The 21,320-nt window shown below is 35.3% G+C and overlaps 2 protein-coding genes across 3 annotated transcripts; both read right to left on the bottom strand.

The window, feature by feature from the left end:
* Positions 1-1,992: 1,992 nt before the first annotated feature.
* LOC122578869 (polyribonucleotide nucleotidyltransferase 2, mitochondrial) lies at positions 1,993-11,333 on the bottom strand. 2 transcript variants are annotated; one of them, XM_043750917.1, is made up of 16 exons: positions 10,986-11,331; positions 10,309-10,464; positions 10,040-10,210; positions 9,609-9,734; positions 9,369-9,530; positions 8,852-8,971; positions 8,423-8,560; positions 8,148-8,310; positions 7,436-7,561; positions 7,179-7,309; positions 6,789-7,008; positions 5,821-5,904; positions 5,521-5,600; positions 4,646-4,789; positions 3,405-4,145; positions 1,993-2,607 (listed from the first exon to the last, which is right to left on the bottom strand). In XM_043750917.1, exons 1-16 carry the CDS (start codon positions 11,277-11,279, stop codon positions 2,503-2,505), a joined length of 2,961 nt encoding a protein of 986 aa, XP_043606852.1. In that variant the 5' UTR covers positions 11,280-11,331; the 3' UTR covers positions 1,993-2,502. The 2 variants fall into 2 exon arrangements, with proteins under 2 accessions (XP_043606852.1, XP_043606853.1); XM_043750918.1 differs by having other exon boundaries at positions 2,570-2,644; positions 10,986-11,333.
* A 4,384-nt stretch (positions 11,334-15,717) lies between these two features.
* LOC122578199 (serine hydroxymethyltransferase 3, chloroplastic) lies at positions 15,718-20,137 on the bottom strand. The gene is made up of 12 exons (XM_043750107.1): positions 19,858-20,137; positions 19,134-19,345; positions 18,762-18,957; positions 18,505-18,679; positions 18,292-18,409; positions 18,089-18,201; positions 17,884-18,006; positions 17,605-17,709; positions 17,172-17,258; positions 16,991-17,098; positions 16,272-16,344; positions 15,718-16,167 (listed from the first exon to the last, which is right to left on the bottom strand). The coding sequence occupies exons 2-12, from the start codon at positions 19,342-19,344 to the stop codon at positions 15,893-15,895; spliced, it is 1,584 nt and encodes a 527-aa protein (XP_043606042.1). The 5' UTR covers position 19,345; positions 19,858-20,137; the 3' UTR covers positions 15,718-15,892.
* Between the last annotated feature and the right edge of the window lie 1,183 nt (positions 20,138-21,320).

The raw sequence follows: 21,320 nt of genomic DNA, 5'->3' as shown, positions 1-21,320 counted from the left end.
TTCTTAGGTGACTTTTTTTTATCCAGCCTTTTGTGAGTCGCGGTCTAAACTTGAACCAAATTAATACGAGTCGCAAACTTTGTTGTAGTTTGATAATATAGTTATTAGAGATCCACAAAAAAACCGGTTACTAACCGATTATTACTGTACCGGTTATAGGTTATTATAAACCGTGGGTTAGTAACTGATCATGGCTTTCAAAACAAGAACCAGTTATTAACCGGTTAACCGATAACCTGTTTTTTTTTTTTGGGAAAATTAACCTATAACCGGTTAACCTATATATTATTAATAATATTTATATTTATATATATCCTGTAAGTGTAAACATCAATAAAGTGAAACCCCATCGTTAATATCCCTGTAGTGGGTTTATTAACCAAATAATCAATGGAATGTAAGTTTTGAACTAATATATACATTCAATCATATTACACACATCATCATGTATTTACACATCAAACACACACATACCTGTAAACCCATCGTCGGAAAATCACCATCATCGGAAACCGATCGTCGCTGCCTCACTTTATCTTGATTTCACCGGAAAATCAGCATCATCTATCAAGTAACCGATGACGATGTATCGACATATCTAACACAAACCACCACCGGCCGGAAAAACACACACACGCCACTCACCGGATGACGATGACTATGAGTTTCTTCTTTCTTTCTTTTCCTTTTCAGGTTAGATGACGATGATGATGACTATGGGTAATCAAGTAACCGATGACGATGTACTTTCTTTCTTTTCCTTTCTCTTTCTGCTTCTTCTTTCTAACTGTGATCTTTTTTTTCTTTTGGTTGTGGTTGTCTTTGGTGGGTAGATATTTATTTGGTGTCTAGCCGGTTAAAAAAAACAACAAATAGGTTAATCGGTGTCAGTTAACCGGTTATTATTAACCGCAACCGATTACACCGGTTAAGGTTTTTCCAAACACAAACCGGTTATTAACCGGTATAGGTTAACCGAAACCGGTTACTTTTAAAAAAAAAACAATTTCGGTTATTATATATAAATAACCTAACCGGTTAACCGATTGTTGCACCTCTAATAGTTATATATTATAATTATATTTATTGCTACATTATTTTATATGTTATATTGTATTTTTGATCATTTTAAAACTATTGAAGGATAAAAAGTTAGTTTGTGACTCAAAAGTATCAAATATATAATATTTTGATGATTCTATTAACACAATCAACTTATATTTTGTTTCGTCTTATACCATTAACCTCCATGCTGACTAAGCTAAGCCCATTTGACAAAACAAAACCATTCCATCGACCACCATTTTTCGTTTTAGTTTGTAGGTGCTAATGAAGATAAGATAAATTAATTTTTAGTGTTTGAGTAAGCTTATTAGTTTAGGCTTATTTAGCTTAAGCCTATTTTCATAAGCCCCATTTACCTAGCCTTATTTGGCTTATTTGAAAATCAATATATAAAATTACAAGAGTAAACCCATCATTAGGCCGGTGCCAACGGGTGCGTCGACACCCCTTCCTCAATTTCGTCGACAAGGAAGGCGTTGGCAGGGAGGCATTCGTGGAGCTCGTTGATGGAGGCCATCATTGGATCAAAGGTGAAGGACGAAGAGAGATAGAGAGTGAGGTGAGGTCAACTGTCTATAAATGTGTGAGTATAATAAATAAGTAAGAGGTGAGGTAAAAGTAGGGTTAGTAGTGAGTGAGAAAGAGGTAATTTAGAAAAGAGAAAAGCTGATGTGACAGACTGACAATGAGAAAGAGAAAGGACGTGTCTTGGGTTGACAGAGGCCTTAGGCGCCTTGACTACAATATACCCAGTGTTAGTTATAAATTAATAATTGCTTTAAATTTGTAAACTAATATAATAGAAGGTTACGTACCGACAAATTAAATGTTTGATATTAATACGGTTGTTATGATTTGGCAAATAGTGCATTACAAGAAAAACATTTGGTAAATAGCGCAAAAGTATAATGAATAAATGACAGTGAATTAGTGAAGCTTATTTTTATAACTTACAAAGCATTCATAACTAACCAGATTCATAGGTTGTAGGACATTTCAAAAATTAAAACAAAACTCTAATTAGCAATCTGCATAACTCCGTACATGACCAATCATATAGTCCTTTAAGTCGTCGATCAATCAGTCTGTCAAGTTTTCCATCAGTAGGCCTCTTGAAGTCTGCAAAGTTTTTACTCCTACCTGAACCAGACCATTCTTTTTGACCCGTATAAGTTGGTAAAAAAAACCCATAATGCAAGTAACATAGCCCCAATATACAAAAGGTCGTATCCGTCTTTTGGCAAAACCTAACAGGGCCATAAACCACCATGACAATTACACCTTTCCTGATTGATCATGGGTACTTGGGCCACCTCAAAATGGGGCTAGAAGGCAACAGCCTCATGGAAAAATATTTGTATGATCAAAAAACGAAAAATCACCAACTTGACGCTTAGCCCAAGTATCATATTTGGTGAAAGCTGATTGTAGAAGTCGCTAAGCATCCTGAATAATAGACATTACAGGTATGCCTTTGCTGGTAAAACTTGTACATTGTACGCGGACCTCATCGCCAACTTCAAACTCCCTTTTGCCACCACTCTGCATGAAAACGTGTAGGTTACAACTGCACAAAACACTGCAGAAAAGAACATGTACTTCAATTGATACTAAGAAAATGTTGAACCAAAGGGAGTAATTGCTAACTACATGTCTACATGATACAATAACTTGCTACAACAGTTTCCAGGGTGGCAATTCAAAAACATTTATACAAAATATGTAACGATGAAAACTTTAGACGAAAGAAAAACAGGTCATACTATTTAATGGTTGCACAATACCCATGTGTCTAAAACCTCCAAAATTGCTTTGTTCAAAAAGTTTAGATCACTTAAGTATTAGTGAATTTCATATCATAACATTTTAGACTTAAGTAACTCACCGTCTCACACACTTGGAAAAATGAAATAAAAGAGGCTGTGGGGGTGAGTTCAAATATTTATTTACCCATAATAGAGTTTCAGCCGTTCTAGCTTGAACCCAGTACCCAACCCACCCATTTTACCAGCTAGAGACTAACTTCCACTATAAAGTGGATCAATTCTAAATATCACGTAATGAATTACTATGTTCAAAAATCATCAAGCTTTAAAGCATATAAGTTGATAGTGCAAACCATCAAGAATATGAATTTTGCACACAATACAATTTTAAAATATCTAAATGGAAGGCAGACCACTATTTGGACTCACTTTCATGCAAGAAGACGCAGAAGTTATGCAATGAGCTAGGTTCACATGTTCAATAGGCAGAAAGTAAAAGGTACTTAAAATGTTATGTGGAAGATAATACAGAGACTAAAGTAGCCAACTCATAAGATGGTGGGTAACACATACCTCAAACCGGTACATCCCATTGATTCCACCACCCAAGTCTAGTACTAATCCACGCGTACGTACTTGAATGATCGTTGCAGTTACTTTGGTTCCAAGTTTGAGCTTTTTTGCATCAATTGGACCCTCAACTTTGGATTCTTGATCTCCTAAATGGTTTAGAAAATGTGCTAAGGTTTCAGTTGGACGTTTATCCCCATCTTTTTCTTCTTCTTCGGAGCTTGTATAAGTATTATTTCTCTTTTCAGTGAGCAGAAAAGGTTTGCTATTTCTGTCTTTTTTAGATGAAACGGAGGCTAACTCAAGCTCTTTGCTTAATGCTTTTATGGTTTTGGGCTTTTGAGCAGATTTTGATTTTATAGACTGTTGGGCTTTGCTGTTATCTTTCAAACTTGAGCCTAAACCTGCTGACTTTTCCTCCTCGTCACACTCCACAGCACTGCGAATCACAATAGGTGATGTTGAGGAATAAGATGATTTTGACTTAGTACTGTTATCTTCGTCTTCAAGTAAATTGTTAACCGCATTATTCTGATCTTGTTGATTTGGTGTCTTTCCACCAGGTTTGAAACTATTGGGCATTTGTTTTGATGTGCTCGAAGAAGTTTCAGCCACAAAAACGTTTTTGCTCTTTTGAGGTAAAGTGGCTTTTAGAGAGAGTTTTATGTTACCACGGTTATCCTGCTCCTTACACATTAAAGAAAGTTGTTGCCCAACTGAAACTACATCTGAAATTTTGGATACCTGAAAAATATTCTTTAAAAAGTTAGTAATTGCTTTCATGCACAAGAGGCGACATATTTGACCTATTTACTCATGTATGGATGGAAGTATGGAACTGGGTTATGTTAGATCTGTTTATCTCTAAATGTATCAAATAATTGCTTAGAAGGAAATATTTCAAACATGACCAAAAGTACATTTGAATGCAAATGAACTGCTACACAGTTTTAGTCAAAAGATCGCATTATCATGAAATAAATTAGTTTCAATATTCATAATTGGCACGCTAGCTATTTAAAGAAGAACAACAAACTTTTAGACAAAAGGTAATGTTTCGGCCTGTTGACCAACCCATCTGTTTTACCACCTTTAATAACTATTACTACATGAAAAGTGATTGGGGAGAAGGATAAAAAGTCATATTAGCCACCAGTCCATCATGTGACTGAAAGATAAAAAAATAGACATGAAAACAAATAACACTCTAATTTGGAAGAAAGCACAATAAAGATGCTACTAACCGGTTCATGTGACAATTCGGAAATGTGTAAGAGGCCTTGTTGGCCACCATTGAACTCTACAAAAGCCCCATACTCTTTTATTGCAGTTACGATGCCTTTGTAAACACCTCCTACTTCAATTGCTCGCCCAATTATTAGATCAACCTGAGAATGGTAGAATAGTGGATCAGCATAACCATACTTGATAATTCTTGGTCTAATAATGCATGACCCTTCTGTCACAAACAAATACAACCAGTATCATTTTGGGTTAATGCAAAATAATTGCAACATTTATCTTTTACCCTTCAAAAAAGGGGGAAAGGAGGGCACCCTGTCCCCAGAACCACATCGGATCCCCATCATGACCTCCCGTAAGGATTTTGATGCCGGTGAAATATCTTTACTCAATACCCACATGATTTGGGCATCCGTAAGGATCGAACCAGCGTCTCTCTACTTCACATGTAGGCCCAAGATGCATTGGTTTTTATCTTTTACCCTTTGATAAGCAATAAAAATATATTTACAGCATTAAAGATTCCTCTATTCTGTTTCATGTTAAATACTTGGCTAGCCACAATCTCTTGATCTTACCAGTCAGCTCAACATATGCACTTACTTTCAATCGAGGAACTAACAGTTCTAATATTTAAAGCATTTCTTATGCAACAGTGATTAATTGTTGTATGTGACATTACAGTAGTTTTTCAAAACCATTTCATTATGATGATGCACCTACATGGTATACTAAGATATATCTTACGCAAAACAGATAACAGAGGACTGTCAGGTCCAAAATTCAAAAAATTTCCTTGAAATTTTAATAGCTTTGAAATTTGAATATACAAGATATCTGTCATCTTAGGCACAAATAGGTGAAAAATGTGCCGTACCTTTTCCTGCACTTTTTCCATTACAGATTGATTTTTAGCAAGTATAGTAAGTGTTCCGTCACTAACAGACATACGAGCACCTGAAAAAAACATAAATGGAAACTATTGATGCAGAAACCATAGTAAATTCTACCAAGATAAAGAAAACCACCAAAAAAGATAACTAATCAACTTGTGATATTGTGCATAAACTATAAGATTTCTGATCAGAAGACATCAAAGTCTGCTAATATAAACTTACATATCATCATAAGTATTTACTTGGATCATAAATATAGGCATTATGAAGCTAACTCAGACCTGTCTCTTCTTCGATTTTCATCTTTAAGGCACCAAGTGGTCCAATCAAGCGGCGTAGATCATCATTGCTGTATTTTAAAGTAACTGCATGAGACAATATTATTAGTTTACGTGGACACTTTGATTCATTTACTTGTGAAAAGGTTAATTGGGTTCAGTATTAACTCAAGAAAAGTAAAATAAATGTTTTTTTTAGCTAAAAACAGGAATGAGTCAAATGGGTTAAAAATGACCAAATACTTAGGGCGTGGGGAGTGGTTCGATGAGGGGAGGGATACCGCTGGTGTCGAGTGGTGAGCACCATTACTTGATATGCATACCGTGATGAGAAGAGGGGGGGGGGGGGGGGGGGGGGGGGGGACAGCAATCTCTCTTCTGTCTTGGTTTTTACTTGCAATAGATCACTATTTTTTTAGCAATTGTAGTTATCTTTCTAATTAATCTTATTAATAGTTATGTTTTAATTAAGTTTTAGGTTTAGTATTTTAGTTAATGAACTGTTAGTATATTTTTTAATGAAGTTTTAATATTTCTACATAATTTGTACTCTTTTTTTAATAAAAGTGAAGTTATATATATATATATATAAGGTGCTGAGGGGAGGGGAGGGGCATTCCTTGTATGAGGGAGGGGAGGGGAGGGGCATTTCTTGCATGAGGGAGGGGAGGGGATAGAAGAAGAGAGAATGTGAAAAGGTGACGAGGAGAAGGGATACACAACCTACTCCCTTATACTATATTTGTATGCATCAAACATTTTTAAATCAATTTCATTGAAGACTTGAATACCGTAATAATCTTTATATACAAAGCATTTGTATGATATAAAACAAAAAATGTGTGTTAGGGTCAACCTGACTAGACTCCATACCAACCCAATTTGACCTGTTATCCAGCCCGTCCGACCTGCCCATCTTGCCATCTCCAATGGAACCTATTAGTAATTAGGAATGAGTGTAAAGATCCTACCTAATCGAGGAGAATTTCTTCCATCTTGAGCACGTGCTGCATTTATTTCTTGCTCCATATGTTCAAGTATTTGGAGTCGGCCTTTGTATGCAGGTCCCAGTGACTCACAAATGATATCAAGAGGGATTCCAGCAGGCTTTATGTCCAACTGAATTGCTGTAATTCCATTTCGTGTTCCTGCTATTTTAAAATCCATGTCCCCAAGATGATCTTCGAGACCCTAAACATGACCACATATTTTTATGGAGAAGTCAAAGGATAACATGCTCCATGCACTTAAAGACAGAAAAAATCAACACACACTACACAGTAAGCAATACATGCTTGTGTCGAGATTTTTAAACTTAAAAAAGCAGCCACTGAAACATAATGGCATAAACAAATGCTCACCAAAATATCAGTTAATATGCGGTACTCATTGATAGTGCCAGTTGATGAGTCAACTTCAGTAACGAGACCAACTGACAAACCTGCAACATGATCTTGTAAAGGGATGCCAGCATCCATTAGAGCCATACTCCCTACATTTATGAAGCAAAAAATAAATCCCATTAATGGCCCACAATATGAAATGGAAAAACAAAGCATTGTCAGGAAATTAAGAACCAAATAACCAAAAAACTGATCATAATGGCAGGTCAATATACCTCCACAGACAGTTGCCATCGATGTCGAACCATCAGACCCCATGACTTCTGAATTAATACGGACGGTGTATGGAAAGTCAAGTTCAGGAGGCAATACAGCAAGAAGAGCTTTCTCGGCAAGGGTACCTACAAAAAGATGAAATTACAGATTGTATACAATTCATCAACTTCTTGGATATAGTTTCATTGAAAAATCTCAAATAGTTTAAAATACGAGGAGACACATGACAACATTATATAACACCCATATCAAATAAACTGAAAAGCTATTGACTGCATTCCTGTCACTGCTTACGGACAGCAGCAAGCAAAAAATAATTTCTTTTTTCACGTACATTCTGGGTAATAATAAGATGCGGCAATCACGACTCATTTGCTAATGACCAAGACAATTGGTCGTTTTAAATCTTAAAAGGTTCAGATAGGTAAAATAACAAACGTAAGCTAAACGTGGATGGGTCAAAATTGAACAATTAACAAACTTTTAAAATTGAACAAAAAGTGCTTGTGCATCAACCTGGGTCGTTTCACCCATATTAAAATCTGTTTCAGGTTGTTTTTCCCCCTTACCCAACCTGACGTGCCACCTCCAGTAATAATCATTCAATCATAGAAAACCAAGATGCATCTAAAGCATGAACTATGAAAGTTTTATATGTATACAAAAGAGCTGACTTTTGTAGCAAAGAGAGTTTAAGCACATTCGGCTCACCATGTCCAACTTCACGGCGGTTCAAGCCAGTGCGCTTTCCAACTTCATTTATACAGTAAGGTGGAAAACTATAATGAAGCATAAATCGCTTGGTTGGAGGACCCACAATAGAATCCAAACGTTGAGCATCCCCAGGTGCCCCAAGAGTAACAGTACAAAGAACCTGAATAGAAGTATAGAACCATCAGAATTTACGCCCAAACGACTTTCCAGACCCTTATCAGTAGGATCATATACAATGAGAAACATAATATGGCATTTGTGGATAATAAAACCTGGGTATCTCCACGTGAAAAAAGGGCTGATCCATGCAATCCAGGCAAGTTACCAGCTTCACAATACACGGGTCTAACCTCATCAAGACGTCTTCCGTCAAGCCTAAACCCTTCAGTAATGATCCTTTTGCGTATTACCTGATAAAAAAAAACTTTAACACACCACAAAAGCAAAAGTACAATATCATAGAAATAAAATTACTATAATAATTTGAATAAAAAGATTTGGGAGGTTGTATGCTTTTTGAAAGCAGACGTTAGGTGACTTCAAGCCATTTGACGCTTTTGACTGGGTCGAAATTGCCACAGCTAATCTTTCTACCAAATACCATTTAATACATGATACAATCCCTGTCAAGTAGAACCAAGAAGAGATGTGACAAAATTTTGCCTCTTGAGAAAGTGGTATTTGTTAAGAAACAACTGTACCTGCTTTCTCACAGTATCAACCGTCTTTGATACAGCTTTTAAGCTTTCTTCATCACCTTCTTCCTCTAGTACACATTTCACATCTTGTGCAATTTTATCTAAGGCTTCCCCACGTTCAAACTGCATGCAATGAAAAGAAACTATAATTAACTTCTGTACTAGATGCTTGAAAGAGTGTTGGGTATCCACTATCCAAGCATTTAAACATCAGAATAAAATACAAAATCAACTTCTCCGCAAACTAAAGCCAGGTCAGCTAGCTTTGTATACAGGACGAGTTTTTTCTATTGTCCAATGAATAGGATAAGAGCGACACTTTTTCAACAGCATATATATTCTGGATGTATGCCAAAAGTGACTAAGAGACTCAATTGACTAGGTATCACTCAAGCACTTCGATACATTTGATAACAGAATACAATACTCTATCTATAAATCATATGCTTAATTCATCTCTGTATCAGTATTGCTTTTGGAACTCATGTTGCATAAGTAAATGGCACACATAGGCACATACCTTTCCATAGGAAGGATCTGTGAAGATTGCTTCGATAGGAGCTTCAGCCAAGTTACGGATCTTGTCCATTGTTCTTTCAGAAATTAAGGACAGTTTATAATCCTTTTTCTGTTTCCCCACTTTTGCAGCGAGTCTCAGTTGTGGCTCAATGAACTTAACTGCCTGAACAAACAGAGCTGCCTTACTTAGGTTATAACTAGTGTGCGTTGTTTCTTAAAATAGTCAACGACTTTCACTTACCTCGGGGTGAGCAAACCTAAATGCAGCTTCAAGGTCTCTTTCAGAAATCTCATGTGCTTGGACATCTAACATCAAGGTCTTATCTCTTGTGCAGGCATAAACAAGGTTGAGATCGCTCATATTAAGCTGTGTAACATCCACCATTAGAAATGACATAATAGCAAATAGCATAAGACAATTCTATATCAATGCGTCCTAAGCAATCGCTGCATGATATAATAAGGGTAACATTAAGTCTTATCATCTGTGGTCTCGGCTCTAAATAAATTAAACAAATATTGAAATTGCGAGTAAGAAAATGACGTAACTTTAAGGAAGCAAGAACTTTAAGTTACGATCTACTCAGTAAGTTACTCATTCAAAAACATAAATCACAAAATCAACCTATATAAGACTGGAAAAACAGTAGAGCACGGGGTGAATATTAGTACCTCGTCCATGGTTGGATTTACAACAAGATGCCCGTTGATCCTCCCTACACGTATCATTCCGATAGGACCACCCCATGGTATATCCGATAGCATAAGAGCAGCAGAAGTGGCGTTAGCAGCCATTACATCCGGATCCTGTTTCCCATCTGAAGAAAGCACACTAGCCATCACCTATAAAAACACCCCCAACAACATTCATAACACAATACAACCAAGGAAAGAACATCAAATAAACGAGTAACAAGCTTAAAGCGCTATATCACACATACCTGGACCTCATGGTAAAACCCAGCCGGAAAAAGGGGGCGTATAGGTCGATCAATGAGACGCCCACATAAAAGCTCTCGTTCTTTAGGAGCACCCTCCCTTCTCATATATGTACCTGGAATTACTCCTTGAGCAAACTGTTTCTCTTGATAATCAACCTACGACCATTCACATCGTCACAAAACCATATTTCGACACTTAAAACTATATTAGAACACAATCAAAACCTCGCACATATAATACACACAATGTAAACCCGTACACCCTTACCTCATCACTCTCAAGTTTAAATAATTCCAAAACTTCAACTAAGCTATACTGCCAAGTTGTGTGTGTGTGTGTTTATATAAAGGTATGAACTACTCAAAACTTTGAACTTCACATGTAAAGTCGAACACTTTGGCAAGTTCTATATCATTGAACGTGTTCTACTAGACCAACTAAAGTCGAGCTTTTTATCAATGCCTAATTCGACAATTGCAAACTTTTTGGCTTCAAATCTTCAAACTTCAAGGCAAATACGAAATCATTGAAATAATGTGAAATCGCCAACTTATATGACTCGAATGCATACTAAATAAGTACAGTTCTAATGGTTCTTACCAAATGTTAACTATAACGAACTGATATGTAGATATAGATACATAATTACAAAACATATAGATACAGAAAACCGTACAGTGAGAGGTAAGAAATCACGAAGACCGTCGCCTTTAGCAGAACAAACAGTTGAAAGCACATTAGTATCATCAATCCCTAACACAACTGCGCCATTTGCGAACCGAGCAATCTTCCCTGTTTCTAACGAGATGACGCGTGATCCGATTTCGAATTCTTCTCTAAATGTTTCGAGGATTTTGGTTCCGGTAGTTGAAGTAGAGAAACTGTGGCGGCTGTTGGTGGTTGTACGACGGCAACGGTGGATCAGAAAAGATATTAAGTGGTTTTTTCTGGTTATCGCCACTGAAGCCATTTGTGAAAATAATTTTGTGAGCGAATTGTGAAGGTTTTTCTAATAACAGGGTTTAGGGTTTAAGAGCTTTTTTTTGTTACTGATAAAAAACGACATATGGGCTTTTACTGCCGATTACATTTTATTTTCAGTGTACAAATTATGTGAAAAGTGAATGTGTATCTTTATGTTATTTTCATTTTACTTCTTATCTTATTGAGTAAATAATGGCTAGATTAAATTATGTGGTGTTTGGATTACAAGGTTATGAGAGATCGGCATCATAGTTAACATAAAATGGTTCATTTTTATGTAATTCGAAAAAGTTGTTTGTAACCAACTCTACTTAGGTGGGTTGGTCTGGGATATCTTTTAAATCCACTATATGGGCCCCTATGATGCACCGAAACTTCAAACAGGTCGGCGTACCCGTTTCGGAAACTCCTTGGGAACCGAAACTCGTACAAAACACGTACGAAACGTTTCCTTGAAGTTTCCATATATACCGAAACATTTCTATGAAACTTTCATGCCGTATCTAATTAATATTGAGATTTCAATGAGCTTTTTCTATTCCAAAAACGATTGTCATCTTGCGACTATGCATACCCCCAAACACAAACCCCTTACATTATACAATTGAGATTACCATCAAGCTTTTTTTAATTCAAAATTGATTGGTAAAAATTTAATCCGTTATCACCGGTCACCATCAAGCATATATTATAAAACTATACATATATAATTATACATAATTTCACAAGTCTCAAGTTTATCTCTATATAAAATCAATATATTTTTGTATTTTTAAAGTTTTTCATTGTCGTATCCCTATCCTAAATTTTTTAGTTTTGTCGTTCCCCGTTCCCGTATCGTTCCCATGCCCATTTGCCTTATCAGTTTCAGTGCTACATAGATGGGCCCCGAATGTGAGTTTTCCCAAGGACTTAGGTTCGAGTATTAGGTTTTTCATCTAAAGGTATTTTCTATGAGTAGGAGGTTGGAGGTCTAGCAATTTGTTGGTTAAAATTGTCTCCAGCACTTCTGAATCAAAATTAACTTTACCAAAAAAAAGAAAAAGTTGATTGTTTTTAACTTTAGAAAGAAATAATTAATTCCAAAATAAATCTTAATCGTTTTATGATTTCAAAATCTTTTTTTTTTTTTCATTTCCCTTATTTTTTTTCTTCCATTCGTTCTTAAGAATATTTGTTCCAATATGCCTTTATAATCCTTACTTGCAAAGTTACAAGTCTCTAACTAATTAAGATTTCATCTCTATGAATTAAATTCCATTTATAATATATACACCAAACATGTTGGTTCATTCTATTCTAACATGACAACCAAACACGACAATGAAATAGTAATCACTCATTCTGGTTAACATGTTCATTTATCGTGCGTATATGTTAGTATGTCATTGGGTTTTATATTGATAGGTGGGTTTCCTGTGTTACCTTGTTTACCGATCAGATGGGTCATAATTTCTTAATTATTGTTATGCATCATTGTAATCTCCAAGGTTTTGACAGTTATAGACTAGGTTCTTAGGCCTATCCTTATAGACTTCCAAGTGACGCGTCCAACCACGTCCGACGCACATAAACCGGAGGAAGCTAGTAGCAGGGGCTGCGTCCAAGCCGGCGTCCGGAGGTTTGTGCCAACATTAGACGTGCGCTTTGTGAAGGAAAGTGGAGCTCGAAAAGATGATGTGAGTGGAAGAATAGGAGAAGAAGAAGGGGACAAGGGTTTATAAGGAGGGGGTGTTCTTGAGGTGTCTAAAAGTGATGAATAGTGGAAGAAGTGAGGGGTTATAAGGAGGGGCTTATGGTTGAAACTATTGTTTGGAGAGTTGGCTCAAATATTAGCACATTGTGAGCTGGCTCGAATTACACACATCGCCACATTGTCACAACTCACAACTATTTGTAAAGCAAACTAATAGGGATGAGCTGATAACCCGAAAACCCGTGACCCGTTTCAAAACCGCCCGAACCCGACCCGGACTGACCCGCCCGAGAGCTCCACGGGCCGGGCTTCGGTTTAGCTTTTAGTGGATTTTCGGTTCTCGGGTCGGGCCGGTCCAAACCCGCCAAAACCCGGCAAAACCCGAGAGTGTAGACTGTATTGATTTATCATGTAATGATAATAACAGAAAATGAGCATGGAAAGCAAAATAAATTATGAAGGTGTAACATATATATAAATAATAATATATGTATCTATATATGTATGTACTTGTAACCTGTAATGGTAATAGAAAGCGAGGATGTAATTCATCTATTGAAACGCAGTAGCATACAAACAAGTAATGAAATTAGAAGATAATAAAGTTAAAGTCTTTGATGAAAAACGAGATCCCATCCCAGTGTGAAGCATCTCTTTCCTCTTTATCTTAAATGGTTGGGTTTTCTATATATACAAGCCAAATAAATAAAGTATACATCTGATGTTTTCAAAATAAAATATTAAATAAATATACAATTGTAATTTCCATCTATTCCTAAGGATTTTTTACTTTTAAGCAGATGGATGACCACATACAATGCAAGTTGTCAAGCACTATATATATTTTAGTTCCCAATGTATATTATAATAATAATAAATAATAATAATAAATATATATAAGATATTAGAGATACTTTATCCTCCATTATCTACCTCTTCTTTCATCAAAATCCACACGAAAAACATCACCACAAAATATACCAATCTTAACAAATCAATTTCTTTCTTCATTGCATCAACATCCCAATTAATAAGTCAGTTCTTCATCATTTTAAATGATGCATCAGCTTTATGAATTCGGAAGCAAAACGGAGATCAACCATCATCTTCTTCACCTAGCTAGAAATTCATTTTCGGGTCACCCTTATAAACCCGAGCCCGACCCGGTAAAACCCGGACCCGACCCGACCCGCCCGGGAGGTCAACGGGCCGGTTCTCGGTTCCACTTTTCTTGCACTTTCGGTTCCCGGGTCAAGCCGGTTCGGGCCGGTTCTAGACCTGTGCACATCCCTACAAACTAAAGAAAATAAACCAACAAAAATGTATGTTTTAAAGTAATTATGATCTAAGATTATGTTATGATATACCGGCAAACAATCCTTCCTATTTGTATTTAACAATGAAGAGATTATATAACCCTGAAAATGCAACATTTCATTTTGATATCAGCACACGTGAATCATTAAAAAGGATATCTTTTTTCTCTTTTAACTAAGGATAGGAATTCTCCAATTTAGCTCAATGATTAATTGACCTTTGAAAAACTCTGGAATATTTTAACTAAAAGAATATCTATCTTATCTTAATATATACTATAAGACAGTTGAACTAATTACTAATTAACCAATCACATCGTTTGATTTCATCAAATTGACTTTTGATGATGTAATCATTTAGATAAATTACAAATTAAAAATCATAATAATCATTATTCAAATATATTATTATATTAATATCTATATTAATTTTAGAAAAAGTCTCATTAATTTACACTTTTTTGTTTTCCATCAATAATTTATATTTTTTAGCCTTGAATACTTAATTTATATTAATTTTTAGCCATCAACTTGAGAGAATTTTTTAAAATTTACAATCATTTAATTAAATAAAAAAAATTTAACATGTGAAACATTTTATACAAAAAGTTATTTAAAAACCTAATGACTTATTAACAAATATTAGAAGAGTCCTAATTGTTATCAAAGAATATAAAAATAATCCTAATTGTTATCATATTATCATAGAACAAGTGATTGAAAATAAACATATGCGTGTTATGAACGCGTATCATGATTAAATACATGTACTTGAATGTCAAGTTCGGGATCACAAATATGTTTATATTTTAATTCTTAATTATTTTTCCTAATAATATCACATTATGAGTACATCTGTTTCAAAATATATTATAATGGAGAAATTATTATATATAACATGTGTCTTGTGGAATGATTACGACAAACAATTCCATCAATATGTCTAGGCTAATAATGACAGTGAGTAATCTATGATTATTATACTACAACTTGCAAAATATAACATTTAAAACCATGTTTTTTTTAAAATTGTAAACTTTTATGATTTAAATGTATGAAGATCTAATATTGTTAATATCGTAAATCTCGTGTCCAGTGTTGGACACGGGTATAAAATCTAGTTCTATATTATAAGCAGTTGAATCTTAAACAACATAATTCAAACTGCCATGTTACCTTAACCGAAGGAGTAGCATGTTTCACAGTTTACCTCTTTTCAATTTGGTTCAATGGTTCAGGTCCTGTTCAACGGTATTTTCAACACACCGTTACACCACCTAAATAGTTGTATTACGACTTCACAAGTATTATATGATATCACCATTGCATATAGCCTCCACGCAAAGAGTCCACTATCTCTTGCATCTGTCATGCATACCAACTAAAGTAAACCACATAAATTGGCCACCACATAAGACAACATTAACCTCTTGGAGGATTAAAACTTAATAGACCTCAAAAATTTAAGTTACAGAACTTCTGATCAAAACATCTCAAGATACTTGACAAACAACATCCAACACCAAGTGCTTACTTCGAGCATCAGTTTTATCCTAATATGTAGCCGTTTTGGTTTCATTCTAGATTTCACAAACCGGGGATCGGAAACTGGGTTGTCAACGCCTCAACTCTATTTCTTAGCTCTGAAACTTTATCTGAGAAGCTAAAATCTGAAGAAGCTACAAACTTCATGAAATCTTGAAGCTTTGTTCCATTGACAGACTGTTTGACCTCACGTGTCAGCTGCACCCCTTCGTGAATCAAGTCAGCCGTAAAAATGAAATCTTTTTCGGTGAAACCACGAGTTGTCATGGCTGGCGCACCAATTCGTATGCCACCAGGCACAAGTGCACTTTTGTCCCCTGCCACATTCCAATCAAGATGGTATGAGAATGGGGCATATTCGGTACATGTACTATAAAAGAATTCAAAGCTTTGATGAGTCATTAAAGACCTAAATTTGTACCTGGTACCGAGTTCTTGTTCAAGGTTATTGAAGCCAGGTCTAGAACTTTTTCAACCCTGGCTCCATCAAGACCCTGCATTATTTTAGAGAAAAAAAGTGCTCAATCAAAAATTCACTATTACAGCAATAATATATAGTGGAAATAATATAGAAAATTTTCTGTAACAGGTGTCAGCCAAACTACCTACGTATGTAAATTAGCCATCTGGCCGTCCATATGAAAGAATAAAAAAAGCATGTGTTGGATGACCAATGACCCATAGTTCTCAAGACCACTGATATTAACCAAATTATACACATTTGCCATGTAGTTTTAATGACTAATATCCTTCATTTGTTTGCATTTTAAGCCATAAATAATGTTAAAATGATTACTTAGTACTTGCATAAGCTTTTATGTAGGTAGTTGGAGAAAACATGTCCATTTGGAGCTAAATTGATGATTTGATGATTGATATTGGACTTTTGGATGCATACGGGTGAAGCGGTTTAAGTCTAGGCATGTTTGATGAGCTGAACTGACAAGAAAAGGACCAACCCACACTATTGAGGTGTCACATTAATCCACCGATACCCACTGTTTTTGTAAGTGACACAGCTCTGTTTTCTTATGGAGTGAAAGTTTCAATCAGCCCATTCAATTTGGGTTTTCATGCGGACTCAAATTAAGCCTGGGGATTATGCATGACATGGATATGTTACCAAATGCAAAAGCTTACCAATGGTCTGAGATCCACAAGAACCAAGTGATTATCACTCCCTCCAGAAACCAATGTGTATCCTAGCTCCACCAGTCGTTTAGCAAGAGCTCGGCAATTTGAAACAACCTGCAAGAATGCTATGTCAGATTAAAAAAAAAGCTTGCATTTTGTGATGATCAGAAAATGAGATGTAAGTAACCTGGTTTTGGTAAGCCTTGAATTCTGGAGACTGAGCATGCTTCAAGCAAACTGCTAGTCCTCCTATTGTATGATTATGTGGACCACCCTGTTGGGACAAGACATTTTAGACAAGTCGAGAAGATATAGAAAGATTAACTAAGAAGCGCCCTGTCCCTGGTCAGATATTTTAACCAATAAGGGATATCTGAACAAGAAAAGCATGTCAAATGGGTTTGAACAGATCAAAAAGGTTGAATGCCATACAAAATGTATACAAATACGTAACACTTCACATTGTCATAATAAACTTCTGGGATCATATCCAACACATTCCAGTATTTATGATACTTGAACCACGCTAGAAAATACATATTTTGACCCATTACCTAACTCACCCATTCTGCCACTGTCATAAAAAAAAATGTAACAAGAAAAGAAACAAACTAACTAACCTGCAAACCTGGGAAAACAGCATTGTTGATGGCAGATTCTAATTCGACTCCCAAAACAGGATTTTTCTTAAAGAAGATCATACCGCCCCTGGGTCCTCTGAGAGACTGAATAGAGAAGAAGTTAACCCACAAATCTAGTTTTAAGATGACTATCGCAATAGTCTACATGAAATTGCTGTTTAATGATGATGCTCAACATAATAAAAGATTCCAGATAATCCTTATAGAGGTCTACATTCAAAATAATAAATTCAATCAACTCAAAAAAAAAAAAAATACCTTGTGTGTTGTAGTAGTTACAATATCACAGTATTCAAAAGGATTGGCAACCACAGAAGCAGCAACGAGTCCACTAATATGAGCCATGTCCATCATCAGAAAAGCACCAACAGAATCTGCAATCTGTTACAATTCATCTCATAAGAAACTTGTTGACATTTTGGTCAATTTTGGAGTCTCCAAAAAGGGAACTTCAAAGCTATACCTTTCTCATGCGGGGATAGTCAAAATCACGGGGATAAGCACTAGCACCAGCTATTATAAGTTTTGGGCGGAATAGGGTAGCAGTTTTCTCAAGCATGTCATAATCAACTAGGCCTGTTAACCAAAGCGTGAACATTTGTGTCAGACACATGCATATATAATATCAAGATGTATGCCTCTTTTTGTGTAGATTAACCGTGGTACCTGTAGATTCATCAAGACGGTAAGGCATAGATTCGAAATATATAGATGTTCCTGAAACCCTTCGTTTAGGAGTCATGAATCCATGAGACAAATGTCCTCCATGAGGCAAGTCCAGCCCCTAAGTCGGACAAAGTTCAAATCAAATACATACATCGACACAAACTAACATGAATGATTTGGATTGCTCAGAAAAAAACCTAACATGCAACTCACCATTATACGATCATGAGGTTTGAGTATAGCCGTATAAACCTCAAAATTAGCAGGTGAACCAGATAACGGTTGAACATTCACTCCCCACTCATTTTCATCCAGATGAAATGCTGCCAGAGCCCTCTTTTGGCAAAGTGTTTCCAATACGTCAATATGCTCATTTCCACCATAGTATCTGCAAAAAAGTATTGCAACTTAATTAAAACACTAATACAAAAAATGTATCATAGCCAATTTCTTATACAAACCCCACTCACCTTTTGCCGGGAAGTCCTTCAGAATACTTGTTTGTAAGGCATGAACCAACTGCTTCCATAACAGCACGGGATGTGAAGTTCTCCGATGCAATAAGCTCTAAGCTTTTAAACTGTCGTTGCTTTTCATTGTATATTATTTCACTAACTTCAGGATCAATATTTCCCAATTCTGGGTCTGCAAAGGTGCTTCCATTACCTATAGCAATAAAATATCACACGCTGATCGTCAATTTTAAACAAATATCCCACATAAACACTAATACAACTACAAATATAAAAAACATACTCCAGAAAACTTACACAGTTGTTATCATCGATAACAAATGATAACATGCACACTGGATATATAGCAAAATCTGAAGTTCACAATACCTTCAGGAATCGTGACCGGCACAGCAGGGGAGGATGGCCTTCCAGTAACCAAACTAGCTTCAATTTTAGAGAACCTACAAGGCTTAAGTGACCCGAGATTCACCTGACGGAAAACGCCACCGACACAAGGTCCTTTTGGAAGGAAAGTAGATTCTTTCATCCATACAGACTGTTGAATCGAACCCATGATAGCTCCACTGCAGGTATTCATACTGCTTGACACAAATACAACAAAAAAAACGCAAACGACAGCAGAATTAGACACCAAAATGTAAATAACATAAAAGCGATGTAAGATTTTACAACCATTTCAACACGTTAAACGAAACTCAATAATCGACTTCAATATCCGTAATCTAATTTTAGTTTCACCACAAACTTGGTCCAATATTCAACCACAAAATATAGAATTAGAAAAAAAGGCTAGCAAACTAGATATAATTTATTTGAATGGCTGGCATATAAGTTATAATAGTAAATTACAATACAGTCAATAAAAAGATATATAGACTCAAAACAAAAGCTTAAAAAATACGCAAATAATCATTAAAAAAGAATATAAGTTTTAAAAATAAAAGCAAGAAAAAGCCAATAAATTACAAAAATAAATCCATTCGTGAAAAACAACAAAATCTAATGATGATATATAGTGGAACAATATAAATGATTTTACAAAAAAAATTAAAAATTAAAAAAATAAAGTATAGATAGTAAGAGGGGATACCTGTGAGTGTGTTACTGAAAGGGAATTGAGTTGGTTGGAGGCGAAGAGATTAAAAAGTAAGCAACAGGCAAAGGGTTTTTGCTTTTTTTTTTTTAAAGCTGAAGCGGCGAGTGAAGAGGGAGGCAGGGAGGGGAGGACCAAGAGTTTTAAGGGGTTTATTATAGCTAAACTTACCAAATATCCGACCCTTTTTTTTCCCTAATGAAATGAAATGGTAGGAATAATTTCTTTCTTACACAAGAGTAGTAAGGAGGAAAACATGGCTGCTGTTGGCTGCAACATATTTGGTCCAGTTGTGTTAAAAATCAGCCGCATATCGTTTATATATTAATCAAATTATCAAAAGGATTAGATTGTAAACTTTTTTAAAAAATTTGTTTGTTGTTGCATCCTTTTCATACACTTAAGTAGTGTTTGATTATCTTTTAAAATGTTTAAATTTTTATATAGATTAAACTCAACATTCTACTAGTAACATTGTACTAGTTACCTAACATACTAATATTTAAATTGTGTTTTAATTTGTGATAAAATATCAAAATATAAAAATGATAGAACAAAATAATTTCTGTGCAATAAGAAAAATAATATTAGTATTAAATATTACACTTTGGGCCCTGTTACTAAAATATTACTCCGTACTACTCTATTTCAATATATTGTATCAAAAAAATAACGCACTAACTTAGGCCATAGAAGATATGTTTCATTTTGACTCTTCCACTTAATACTATACGCTTGAGAAAATACTTATAAATTTTTCAATCATGCTTGCAAGTGAAATAGAATTTGCGCCACTCTTAGAATATCACATAGCAAGGCCTAGGCTTTGTAGGTAGTGTCAAACCACTTGACCTAACTCAAGTGGTTATAGAAATAAAGTGGTATATAAATTTAAATAAAGGCAGTGCGGTGATGATGACCGATAGTGATGGAAACGACAAATAAAATAGGTTATTGATGTAAAGATAATAAATATTAAAAAAAAATGATATATGTGAAAATATCATAAGAAGTATATTACAACTTTTTTAACACTTTTAAAATTTAAAAAAAAAAAATGTCAAATGAGTATAGAATAATGAATGCTCTACATGTAGTGAAGTTTCACCATATGAAATTGTAGTAATAATGCCATGAGAAACCAAAAATGAATACAATTTCATACGCATGGCATGAGGATTCAAATAATTGATATCTTTTGTATGCTTCATAGAAATGGAATAGTAGAACCATGGCATCAATCAATATTACCATCAAGCCCGTTGAATGAATAGAAGAATGTTTCATTCATTGAACTACTCTTGTTGCTTTTAAGGGCATTCCTTGGTCCGAACCATCCGATGATCATGATTTGATAAAATGTCGTCTCAAAGACCGATAGGACTGAGGCCATCGAGAGAATATGTAGTACTTAAGTTTCACGACTAGCAAAAAGATTCCGTAGCATGGAAGATGCAATA

This window comes from Erigeron canadensis, chromosome 8 (genome assembly GCF_010389155.1).
Source record: "Erigeron canadensis isolate Cc75 chromosome 8, C_canadensis_v1, whole genome shotgun sequence".
Lineage (NCBI taxonomy): Eukaryota > Viridiplantae > Streptophyta > Magnoliopsida > Asterales > Asteraceae > Erigeron > Erigeron canadensis.
Note: the sequence above shows the minus strand (reverse complement) of the source record. Positions and strands in the feature narration are given on the sequence as shown.